The 13087-nt window shown below is 46.9% G+C and overlaps 1 protein-coding gene across 3 annotated transcripts in view; it reads right to left on the bottom strand.

The window, feature by feature from the left end:
• Positions 1–5762: 5762 nt before the first annotated feature.
• CSMD2 (CUB and Sushi multiple domains 2) overlaps positions 5763–13087 on the bottom strand; it is a 560963-nt gene continuing 553638 nt past the window's right edge. For all 3 annotated transcript variants that reach the window (XM_050932578.1, XM_050932579.1, XM_050932581.1), the window contains 3 exons: positions 12643–12781; positions 10662–10839; positions 5763–8811 (listed from right to left, as the gene is read on the bottom strand). In XM_050932578.1, the coding sequence (XP_050788535.1) occupies positions 10680–10839; positions 12643–12781 (299 nt within the window). In that variant the 3' untranslated portion in view covers positions 5763–8811; positions 10662–10679. The remainder of the gene's footprint in view (positions 8812–10661; positions 10840–12642; positions 12782–13087) is intronic.

The raw sequence follows: 13087 nt of genomic DNA, 5'->3' as shown, positions 1-13087 counted from the left end.
AGGCCACTTGAAACTGTGGCAGCAATTAATGAAGGAGGAATGGCACTGCCCAGATTGGACTTTTTGTCCCTGACACCGGTGCTAGCACCACAGATCTTGACAGAACTGCACAGGATATTTAACGTTCACAAATGTCTAGTTCTTGGTTTTACGTCTCACCTGAAAGAAACCTCAGCCGCACGCCCCTCTCACCCCCCTCGCAAGCACATTGGGGTCAATACTTATAGGGAGGTGCTCACCAAGTGACTCAACTACATTTCTCCCTGAACCACAGCGCCCCAAAGCACTGCCCTGAGGTCAGTACTGACTCAGAGAGAGGAGCGCCCCATATATGGCCTCACCCACACTATCGCCTGCACCCATTTCTCCATGAAGATCAGCCCTCCGAGTGCTACCCAGGACCTTAACCTGCTGAGCTGTGGGATCCTGGGAGGCTGGTTTGACTACAGGGCCTAGAAACCGATTGGCTTTTTGTTCTTACCCGCTGGCTGCAGACTTACAACCTTTCCCATCTCAGTGTACTGGGAGTAGCCCAGCCTGATGCACCTGCCATCCAGCCACAGACATTAGGAGAGAGACAGAGTCCCATCTCAGGGGCCTGGACTTGCTTTGGTATATTCTGTCTGGACAGCAGTGGAGCCTTTAACTGGGACTCGGGGGCTTTGGCAGCTGGGCTCTTAAAGTCACTTTCACTTCCAGCCTGGCTGAGTCATGCAAAGCTTGTGCCATTTCGGGAGCCTTTCCATGCACATCTGAATCCAGCCAGAGAGGAGACTGCTTCCTAAAGGCTGCAGCTGGCAGTTTTCTGCGTTGTCCTCAGACACGTGCAGAGAACTGGAGGGCTTTCATTTGAGAGACAGCCTTAAAAAAATAATTCCAGACGGCCCAATTTCTGGCCCAAATTCTAGGGGCCGTTTGCCCACAGAGACACCTTTCATGTCTGCATTTTCCCACCTCACCATTCACCCTCTTTTCTGCTCACATTCCTATATCAGGCACTGCTGAGTGCAGTCTGGAAACGGACACACAGTCAGCTGCTGTAAGGATTCTGCAGAAAGGCTCTCACGCTGTAGGTCAGTATTTCCCAAACGGCTGGTCCCATCCCACCAGCGGTTTGCGGGCAAGTTCAAGGTGGGTCCCGCTGAGGAGGAGAGGGCAGCCGGGGCCAAACCTGAGTGATGTTATGAGCCCATGTGCCAGGTGGCAAAGCCCAGAGCATGAAGCTGGGCCCAGCCCTACGCAACAGGAGGCCACCTCTGCGGGGTGAGTGTGGGTTGGGCTTGCTCCCCAAACACCTCCCGCCTCCTGTCTGACCATGACAAAGACCCTTTTAGTGTCCCCCACTCCCCCACACATACATCCCCAAATCTCCCTGTCCAGCATCAGCACAGCTATTACCTGGCATGGCAGCACATGGAACATAGGCGCATTTTGTTCCCTTCCTGAATGGAAATGGCATTTGCATTTACTCGCCCTGTTGAAATGCCACAGGTGCGCAGGGGATGCTGCTGCTGCAGGGCTGTTTGCTACAGTCACCAGATTAAAACCTACCTGTGGTCCATTAAATTACTGGCAGAAAAGAAAAAATATCTTTGCGCACTGTGTGAAGAAGGGGAAGAGAAGAGCTGGGAGAACAAGGTGTTAATCCAGGTGGGACAGTTTCCAGCCCAGCACCCAGCCCAGCCATTGTCAGGAGCTCATTTTGGGGGCTCATGGTTAGGACTGGAAGACCTCAGCAAACAGCTGTTTGAAGTAATTCTGGGGCCAGGTGGACTGAACCATGTTGGCAGGGACATGAGGCTTTTTCTTCCAGGTAGCTCAGTACAGCAATTACATTACTAATTTGTTTTTCTGCTGAGCCTTTCTCCAGGGGGCATGGGGATTAAAGTTGTGCACTGTCACAGATGTCTCACTTGATGGTCTTGATTTCAGACCGGGAAATGGTTTATTTAGCGTTCTGCCTTAGGGTGCGGAGGAAAGACGTGGGCAGGGAAGGGAGAAGAGGAAATACCTTCTCTGCCTACCCACATTTGCCCTCTGTGCATTATTCTTCCTGACGTAAACTGCTGAGGAACATTGCAGCGTGTTGTTGAACAGCTGCTGCGCTCCTTCCCAGAGGGGGCTGCATTCCAATGGTTGGCAGATGTGCTCCATGAATATGTGGTTTGCAGATGCTTTGGGATCCCTTCCAAATGAAAAGCACTACATCAAAACAAATTACTCTCCATTTGGGCCATGGTAATGGGCAGAACTGCCTGCCTACAAATAAAAGAGGTGTTTTTTTTAAGCACTGCTAACAACACACGGGTGTCACATATACAACCCTTGAGCCTTGTCAACCCTAGGAAAATTCCCTGGGTGCGAGCTGAGACTGTGCTGAACATGGTTTAAAGTGAAAAAAAACATGATCAGGGCACTTTCTGGAAACTGTGGTTAAAAATATGCTCAATTTATGAAAAAAACTTACGGGCTTATAACTTTCTCATATGCACCCAGTTAGGCATGTAATTCCCCATTTATATTCCCATCCAGCTCTGAAAATCACACACATGAGCATTTTAGTATTAGAGGGGTAGCCATGTTAGTCTGGATCTGTAAAAAGCAGCAAAGAGTCCTGTGGCACCTTAGAAACTAACAGACGTACTGGAGCATGAGCTTTCATGGGTGAATACATTTTAGTCTTCATGAGCCTGATTGTCTGAAGAGATGAGCCCCCACAGCTCCAATTCATACCCATGTGTGTCCAGCACAATCCCTAGACAAAGAAACAGTAAAATAGTTTGTAAATATTTAAACTCCCCCTCTCTAATTTTGCAAAAGATTAAAATATTTCAAACCAGCTAAACTGAAAAAAAAGATCGACAAAAGATTGTTGATATTTTGGGTGCTCTTTTCTGCCAAACTTTCAATGAAAAGTTGGGTTGAAAAGTCAAAATAGTTCAACAAACTCTTCTCAACCCTTCTAAAAATCCAGCCAAATACTCATGGCATGGCTGAGTTTGCTGTGTAGCCGCTAAGACCCCAGCCTTCTTCCGACAGGCACAAACTTGGGCACACGGCAGCATGGCCACCATTTTAGTTCTGTGTAGTTTAACTACATACTCTGTGCTTTAGGGACCAAGTCTGACAAATGCTTCTTGGACCAATCAGCATGGCTCCCTTTAACATCTGGAGCGCTAGTAATTCCTATAAAACCATGGTTCAGTTGTAGTCCCTCTACCCAAATCAGGACTAAAACAACAGTTGTAACACTGTGCGCTCCTATGACACTGTTTTGCCAATAATCGGAGTTTGCTGTTGCCTATTAAGTACTTTCTGTCTCAGAAACACCTTGTGAGGTAAACGAGGGATATTAAGGGATCATTTCACGTGCCAGTAAAACCGTAGCCACCACTGCAGTGAGGCCGGGCCCAGCTATGCCATGCAATGGTCTAGGGCCCCTACTGAAGAGCGGCACATCTGGCTGAAACTGCAGGTGGACTCGAGGGAGGAAGAATGTGGTTTTTCTAATAATTTGGCCAGGACATAGGGGGCCAAAAGCTCTGCTCTACAACATGTCCTGTGGGATTGTGAGTGAGCACCAGCTGCCGGCAGGATCTTTGCTTTGTCTTCATATCACTTAAGAGCATAACCCAACTGACAAGCAGGCCCGCCTAGCCCTATGCTACTGCACGGACTCCAATGGAAAATGTCTTTCAGCGCCAACAGGGCATTCAGAGGTAACCAATAACTGCTGAGCCAGATGAGAACGCTGCTCCCTGGCCCTCGCGGCTTGAGGAGTAACTGAACTAAGGAGCTGATTTCATGTCACAACCTCTAGCTCTCTGGCCTCTCCTAGCCCCACTTTCTTTTCTTTTGTTTTACTGACCACACTGAAGAGCGAGGGGCTTTTCACATGACAGGGGGAACACAGGTCCCTGCTTTTCTGATTGGGAGCAGGGCGGATGAGTCAAGGAGGTGTCAGCGTTAAATCCATCGCTTTTCATCCAGCCACTCATGCAGCTCCTCCGAATTTCTAGTCCCGCTCCACAACTGGGGTAATTCAGTAGCGCTGTTAGCTGCTGTAAACGAGCATAGCCCCACCGAAGCTAAGGATCTGGCCCCCTTTCTTTCTATAATCTCACGGAATCCCCCACCCATTCCTCCTCCCCTGTGGATGAAATAGCAACAGCTCGCCAATGAAAACCAAAATAGGTAAGGATTACAGGTGGAATATCACCCCACCCTATTAGCAGAGCAATTGGAGAGAGAAGAAGTCACCCTGGGGGAAGTTCAGTTTAGCTCCTTGTGCATGAATCTGCTGCAAGGCAGGAAGCACAGACTGAATCCAGATCGGGGATGTCTTCTAAGGATTCCTGAGGGCTGCCGGCTGTGGTAGGAGAGAACAGTATGCAAAGTGGGAAGGGGAAAGGGTCTTGTCTGATTCCCTTTCCCGCCTTTTGCTCCTATTGTTCACTTTATGGGTCTGTGAACATGGTGCTCAGGAAGGCCAGGGAATAAAGGCCTTCTGTAGAGCTGGTCGCAGAGCAAGAGAGGTGGCTGGCGTAGGCGTCCGCCTTTTTCCTGTACTGTCCCTCTGCCAAAGCACCTCAGCCAGATCGACAGTGCACTTCTAAGCCAGCCCTGGCTTCTCCCGCAGCTCTGCCAATGCATCTTTTGAACCTCCCTGCTATTCCAGTGCTGGGCACACCCCACACTCAGCTCTGCCTTCGCATCCAAATCCCACTCTGCCGCATTCCCTGCTAGGCCAGTCTTGGGTTTCCCCTCCCCAGCTCTGCCAATCCCATTCAGTTCTGACCTGCAGCCCCAACCCCGCCATTCTAGATTAGAACTGCATGAAGGAAAGAGAAAAGATTCAGTACAGCAACGAGAATCCTCTGTGTCTTCAGCCCACCTATATCGAGGTTTATCTGCAGGCTGGCTGAACCCTCCTGTTTTCAGGAGATACAGAGAGGCCTTTCCCAGCTTGCGTGGTTGGTGTCCATAGCCTCCTTGCAGAGTAGAATGAGGAGATCCTTGGAAGCACATGAAAAAATGCCAGGAAAATGTAAGAAAAGCAATGCAAAAATTTATATTTTATTTTAATTCAAAAATTTAAAATAGCTTTCAAATTCAGTAAAGTATGCCTGGACACAATGAAAAGCCTCATATACAGAGACAGATAAATTAACTTGAATATACTGCAGACAAGCCAAGTATATGTATAGATTACATATTTACAATTTTTTAATGTAAACCATATTTATACATTTTATTACATTTACAAAAAAGCCAATCTTCCACTACTGTTTACTACAATAATGAAAAAAAAACCCATTTACATTGTGTCTTTTTTTAACTGTACAAACTTTTGTTTCATAAAAATATATCTCTGTACAAAAGAGGGATTTTTTTTCTTTCTTTTTTTTTTTTTAAACATAATGCAAGTCCGATGGGCACAAGAATGAAAAATGTGTCACATTTCATGACCCAGCCAGCTTGCAAAAAAAATGGGGCAGTACCACCTTTGAACTGTTGCATGAACAGCAACGAAAACTGGTACATAATTGGTTGAAAGCAGCTAGTGCTGTGTTTAAATAGAGCCACAGTTCATCCTGCCATGCTATTAAAAGACATCTGGTGGCTTCTAAACCTCTCTATATATCCTGTACTGTTGCCTTATCTGAACAAATCAGAAACACTGAGAATGTGGGGCCCTTAATTCTTTAGTTAACTCTGTGTGTGTGTGTGTGTGTGTGTGTGCGTGTGCGTGTGCGTGTGCGTGTGCGTGCGCGTGCGCGCCACTGCCCTCTACTGAACAGAATCAGAACTGCTCAAATGTGTGTCATATATCCTGTCCTGCTCACAGCTGGCGACGTTTCTAATTTAGGTCAAGTGGCAGTGGGGTCTGTATGGTGGAAGCAGGAGGACGTCATTTCTGTCCCCACCGTTGGTCTGACGTTCTGAAGCAGAACAGTAAGTGTGAAGGTCGAGAGGGCTGCCAATTTGATACAATAATTATCAGCAGAGCATGAATGATTGCAAGAGGATGCTCTCTTGCTAAAAGCACAGTTCTCTTTCTAGGGGAGCTGGGTCCTCACAATATACCATGGGGTCACTAAAAAGAATAGGAATAATGCTCTGTGCAATCGCCTGGGGATCTTATTTGGTTGAACTAGTGGCTGGGATAATGGAGGGAGACCAGAGAGAGGTCTCAAATCTTCAAATCTGAAGCTGGTCACCTATTTGCAGGCAAAATAAAAATCACTGGGCTGATCCTTAGCTTGGTTACCCCATTGAGCTCACAGGAGTTACTCCACATTGACACACGTGCAAAGGCAAGAAGCTGGCCCTGTGGCTACGATACTGAATGCTGCTGCACACTTCAGTCACGCGCTGTGGAGTTCTTTTCTTATACATCTGTCTATCTCAATTTGCAACTGGATCCAGACTCTCTATCAGTCCACACAAGTGGGGATGGGGATGGAATGGGGCCCATAACCCACAAAATCTTTGCTTTAGAGGGAGCTGCTCATCACTACTTTAACCCCCTGCCCCAAGAGGGAACTCCCCCTCCCCCAGTAGCACGAGGATCAGCCTCATCAGTGCATTGGGTACGACCCGTTGCTAGTGTCCTGCTGGGGGAGCTGCTCTTTGTCAGCATGGGCCCACTACCCAAACTGGCAAGGAGCAATGTGTGAGCAGACCCTGGCATCACTGGCGTTCATTGCAGGATCGGCGCGCTGGTTTTTCAGAGATGCCAAGGCCAGAAGGGACCACTGTGATTATCTAGTCTGACCTCCTGCATAGCACAGGCCCCACAGTAACGCCTAGGGTAGATCGGTTAGAAAAACTGCCCATCTTGACTGAAAAATTGCCAGGGATGGAGAATCTACCACAACCCTGACTAAGCTGTTCCAGTAGTTAATCACTCGCACTATTAAAAACGGGCACCTGATTTGAATGCACACACATACACAAACACACACATCAGAGGGGGAGCTGTGTTAGTCTGGAGCTGTAAAAGCAGCAAAGAGTCCTGTGGCACCTTACAGACTAACAGACATATTGAAGCGTGAGCTTTCGTGGGTGAATAACCACTTCGTCCAATTCGTCTGTTAGTCTATAAGGGGCCACAGGACTCTATCGCTTTAAACACACACATGAGTCTCTTCCCAATCAATCTGAGCAGCATGGTTCTGAGAGTGCAACTGGCCTGTGTTTTGGCAGGCTGGCTGTTCAGCAAACAGGCTGCAGATCACTGCTTACTGTCAGACAGCTGTCAAAATAAGAGCTAGAAGTAAAAATAAATATATCTATAGCTCCAGTAAAGGGGAAAGCAAAGAAAAGCACTGCAGTGTGGCTTTAATCAGACAGGAACCTAGACAACATTAGACAGGGGAAAGATACTGTTCAAAACCAAACAAATGTAAATTAACACCTTGGGTTTTTTGTGTTTTTTTTTAAAGTTTTGTTTCCACTTCAGTAACTAAAAGCTGCTTCTTCTAAGTTCATTTGACACATACTGGTCTAAGTCTGCTGCATTGGGAAAAGTGGTCGGCTCGTGATGTGATAAAACGGCACGGTTGCTCTCTATGACTTCAGTCCTGTCTAACAAAGAGCTACTCACACCAAACAGAATTAAATCCTGAATCAAAACCTAAATCCCTTTATTAGAGCCGACCAGTCTCATCACCAAAGCGTCATTCTTTGAAGGGAAAAATAACAACATCAAGTCTTCTTATCTGCTTTCATTGCGGTCAAAACTGTCTTTTGGCCTCTGAGAAATATAGCCCATGGTGCCGCATTGAAATTAAAGCCCTTCCCGTATTGCCATGGAAAGGGCAAAGGTTTCTGAACTCACTAGGGGAAAAAATGATCTGCATTTGTAGGGTCTATTTTGAAAAAGAAGTTTTCTTTTTTTCTATCCCCCTAAATTTGTATGTTTGTGTAAAGAGTTACAGAAGAGCAGCAATCATTAACCGCTGGGACAGGAGGGACAGAGAATCATTGGTTGAGAGACTCAATTCCTATTGGCCCCATGGTGACCTCTGAGATTTAGAGAAAGGATGTTGAAATTAACAGCAGCAGCAGAAGAAAACCAAGGGAAAAATCAATAAGAAGGGAAAAAAAGATTTTCCTTCTCTCTAATAAAAAAAAAATCCTTGTTCAGAACTTTTGCATCACTAAAAGCCCTTGCCAAAAACCAAAACAAAAATCAACAACAAACCAACCAATCATTTCTCCCTTCCAGAAGTTGGATGTCTCAGTTACGCCCATAGACATTTTGTGCCATGCAACCTGAAGTCCATCCCTTTGCCAAGAAAGCTTTTTCCCAAAAGCAATGGGGGTGTTGGTTTCACAGAAGCCCCCAACAGCTGTTTCCACTGCTAGAAAAGCACTCAGCCGGCATTAACTGCTTCTCTTGAGATAATGAACAGCAGGTTGGCAAGGCAATTTAGAAGGCGATCACCTGCCTTCTAAGGCTCAGCAGCTGGGTGCGGTCTGATTTCTGAGCAGCAACACTGCAGTCTTGGAGTTGGCCAGGAGGACCTGGAAGTGGGTCAGTGGAGGGGAAAAGGAGAGGCTCTCCCGAGCTGTGCTGGAGGAGACACTTTGGTTGGCTTGATTATCCACTGCAAGACGTGGTGGGTTGGTGAAGATGAGGAGGATGGAAGACAGCCTAGCAGGCTCTCTCTGGAGTAACTCAAAGTCCAGCAACGGAGCAGCAGCTTCTCCACAGCCTCAGCATGACTAGGGGAGGGAAGATAATGACCGAGGACTAGTGAGGTGAAACACAATCATCAACAGGACACCTGCCCGTGGAGAATTCTGGCGCATTTGGGGAGGAAAGGAGAGAGAGACAAGACAAGTTATTATTAGACATGCAAGAACCAGAGGCAGTTTTACTATCTTTCTGAGGCCAGGGTTACACTAGAAACTTTTGCTGATATAGCAATACTGGCTAGGGGTGGGGATGCTGCTTATACTGGCAAAAATAAGTACTTTTACTGGTGTAGCTTATGTTGATGTCTAAGATATGCCAGCAAACACACTTTTTTTGTGATATTTTCTGGTGTATACCCCTGGCCTAAGATATACCTTACCTTGCACCCATTACCATAATATCTGAGCACCTCACAGTTTGTAATGTATTTACCCTCCCACCCCCATGCCTCTATGACGTAGGGCAAGGCTATGATTTCCACTGTACAGATGGAGAACTGTGGCACAGACAAGCTAAGTGACTTGACCACGGTCACAAAAGAAGGCTGTGGCGGAACAGGGACTTGAAGCCGGTTTTTCCAAGTCTCAGGCTACTGCCCAAACCACTGGGCCACCTTGCTCCTCTCCTCCCACTGTGCACAAGGCAGTCTCAGTAACAGCATCATGGTCTCTACTTACAGATGGAACCAAACTGCAGTGATCAGATCCAAAGTGTTTGGATGTGTGGATCTAAGGTGTTGGGGATGATCTCAAATCTCTTCCCCTGTATAACAGCCTGGTGTATTTGCCTGCCAGTGATGGATTCCCAAACATTTTGGTTCGTGCACTGGTGCTGACTGACTGAACCTGTCTCTGCTCCCCTTAGCAAAAGCTGAGATGAGTCACAGATTTGACAGTAATAACTTTCTAACTGTTAGGTGCTTATCGGGGCCCAGTCACCACAGCATCTAAGCACCTGACAATCTTGCAATGTATTTATCCTCCCAACGCCCCTGTGAGATAGAGCAGGGCTGTTAACCCTGTTGTACAGAGGGGACGGAGGCAGGGAAGGGCTCATTGAGTTGTTCAAGGTCACACAGGAAGGGCTTGGCTACACTCGAAACTCCAAAGCGCTGGTGCGGGAGCGCTCTGAAGTGCGAGTGTGGTCGTGGCGCCAGTGCTGGGAGAGAGCTCTCCCAGCGCTGCAGGAACTCCACCTCCCCGTGGGATTAGCTTACAGCTCTGGGAGCCACGCTCCCAGCGCTGGGGCACTGTTTACACTGGCACTTTACAGAGCTGTAACTTGCTGCGCTCGGGGGGGTGTTTTTTCACACTCCTGAGTGAGAAAGTTGAAATGCTGTAAAGCACCAGTGTAGCCAAGCCTGAAGTCTGTGGCAGAGCCAGGAATCCAGTCCTGATCTCCTGAGTTCCAATCCAGCGCCTTCACCACAAGACTATTCATGCTCCCCGAATTCACAAGAGACTAGAACACAGGCTCCTGCTGAAACCACTAGGCGAGATTCCCTGCCTGCAATTTTTTATTTTTATTAAGGGAATTATTCCAGTTTGAATTTTGGACTCACTTCCCTCTCCCTCCCCAACCAGGTGTTTGTTCTCCTCACTGGGGGGGGAAAGGGCAGGGGTGAGCATGTGCCTCTCAGGGGGTTGGACTTAGAATTCCAAAAGATGCCAATTAAATGTTAGGTTTTCACAAGCAAACAGGGATCTGTATGGATCAACGCCCATTTCTGTCCAAGTAACAGCACGGCACCTGGGCTGAAGTCAAAGCAAGGCTCTGTATAAACTGCATGTGTGGATTACAGTGGATTAGTCAGTGGTCACCATTAAAGAGACCCTGTTTATAACAACATTGGCGTTTTAATGGTGACTGCTGCAGCCTGGTTGGGCCAATGAAATAGATAGATCTGCGGGTGCCTTCAACAGCCAAGTATCAAATTTTCTTTTCTCACACTCACCGCACGAGAGGATGAGTGCTATACCGCCGTGCACACGGTGCTGACAGTGAAATCCGCCTCGTTGGCCATGATGTCTGTGGGTTGTAGGTTTCGGTCGTACATCGGATTTTCAAACGTCGCTCGGACGTTGGTGTTTTCATGGCCGGCATAACCGTTGAATGGTACTTTTGGTCTTCTCCTGCAGGGTGCCAGAAACAGAATCCAGAGAAATCACGGCTAGTTCCTCATGGTATCTGGCTTGTGACCATTTCTCCCAGCTTGGATGCTGAGCCAAAACGACACTGAAAGGTCTAAGAGATGGGCCTGGGAACTTAAATTAAATAGTGTCTGCTGGATGCTAAAAACCCTGGACTTAACAGAGACCCTGGTTTTATGGATCATTACAACGACTTGTAACAGACCCCATTGCCAGCTAACCCTCCATTATCGTATGACTGCAGAGGGGTTTACTGCTCTCTTCATTTTAAGTGGTCTCCTATAGTATATGTGAACTTCTTACACTTAACAATCTGTCCCACCTTGTATTTAGCTTGGACATTCTGGTTACCTACCCCAGACCTGAAAAAAGAGCTCTGTGAATTTCAAAAGCATGTCCCTTCCCATAAAATTAGTCCAATAAAAGATATTACCTCACGCACCTGGTCTCACTGAAAGGTCTAATGAATTCACTACACTTGAGCAGGGTCAGATGTGCCCAAATGGCCTACAGAATATCTCTGGGCGCTTTCTTAGTTGTATCAATATTACCTCATTGGTGGTGCCCTGATGGCATTAAGCAGGAATGGAGGGCCAGAAGTTTAGCTGGTGTAAATCAGCATAGCTATGCTGGTTTACACCAGCTGAGGATCTGGCCCAGAATTGCTAGCAGGACAGGTCTGGAAAAGGAGGTCTTGCTATCTGATTGGGACTTGAGGTTTTTCAGAGACACCCAATTGCCTGCTGTAAGGCAAAACAAGACTAATCTCCCCAATCCACCACACTGTTCATCTTGTTCCTTTCAAGACAAAGGGTCATGTGGAAACGGTACCGGATCCAAGACAAAAAACAATGGAAGGTGAAATCTGTTTGCAGCCTGCTGAGCCTGCACGGTCATCCTGAAAGGTGCCAAGCAACTGGGACTTCCACTGTTCTCAGCTGGAGTTGTGGGTAATTCAACTACTCTTAACCAGGCCTTTTGGGCCAAATTTTGAGACAAGCTCAGGGCCAGGTTCTCAAGCATTCAGTGCCCACAATTTTCCATTGTTGTGTCTCGGTTCAAAGGAGTAAGCTGCAAGTGCATCTGAACAAGACTCGTCCCTGAGTGGTGAGCAGCACTAGCATTGCCAAGATGTAAATATCTGTCATTTGTGTAAGCCAGCTACCAATGATGCTCAGGTCACTAGCACATGGACCGAGGGGGAGACATTCAAAAGCACCCAAGACGGTTAGCAGCACAAATTTCACCAGCATTCTCAGAGACTTGTGCTTCTCAACCCCTAAGGTACTTTTGACAATCTTACTGCAATGCCCAGATTCCCAAAGGCATCGTCAACATAGATTGGCCACCATGACCAGACCATGGGGCGGGCAATTCCTGTATCCTACCTCCTACAGTGACCAACGTACATGAAGTTTCAAACCAAAGCAACAGCTCTCACTCTAAAGCATCAAATCCTGAGAAAAAATTTCTTTGCAATGCCTGCAGGATTAGTCTTAAACTGAAGCATGAGATGCGCTTGCCTTATCTAACCTGGCATTGCTACAAATCTTCTTACCAGTTGTTAAATTACCCAGTCCTTTGCAAATATGCTGCTACAGTATTTCCTCACCTTACCAACCACATCAGAAAGCAGAACTATCAGGAGCTCTCTTAAGCTAAGCTTGCAAATATTAATATTCCCCTCAGCACTTAGCTCTTTTCGATCCCATTTTCTCCAGGCATTTCCCCTCACGGCACAGCAATGAATCAGGTTTTTTTAATCACTTCGCTCCTGAAACCTACCTGTGTTTGTAGAGATAGAGCACAAACCCTGCAATAATCAGGGCTATGAAAGGCACAAGAATGGCAGCTGCCACAGAACTGCTGTTTGATGCAAAATGATGTCCTATTGATTCTGGATCGTTTTCAATCAGGCTGATGTCTGAAACACAACGAAAATAAATACGTTTAAACCCCAGCTGCTGGGAATTGGGGTTTGCTCCAGTTCTGCTAGAAGTTCATTCCATGCTTCAGCATCAAGGTCATTTAAAGGTTTGGATTCATATGCAGGTTGGACTGCAGCTATAGTATAATGCATAATGTCACCTAGTTTGAGATTTCAACATTGACTTCACAGTAAAAAAAAAACCCCAGCAAAGATCTAAGTAAAGTAAAAATACTAACACCAGAATGCTCAAGTGTCAGTGCCTAAAGGTAGGGTTCTCAGGGTAGGGTTAATGCTGGCCTG

The sequence above is a fragment of the Gopherus flavomarginatus genome, chromosome 22, assembly GCF_025201925.1.
Source record: "Gopherus flavomarginatus isolate rGopFla2 chromosome 22, rGopFla2.mat.asm, whole genome shotgun sequence".
In the NCBI taxonomy this organism is placed as follows: domain Eukaryota; kingdom Metazoa; phylum Chordata; order Testudines; family Testudinidae; genus Gopherus; species Gopherus flavomarginatus.
The sequence above is the reverse complement of the archived record's forward strand: the minus strand, read 5'-3'. Positions and strand labels throughout refer to the sequence as shown.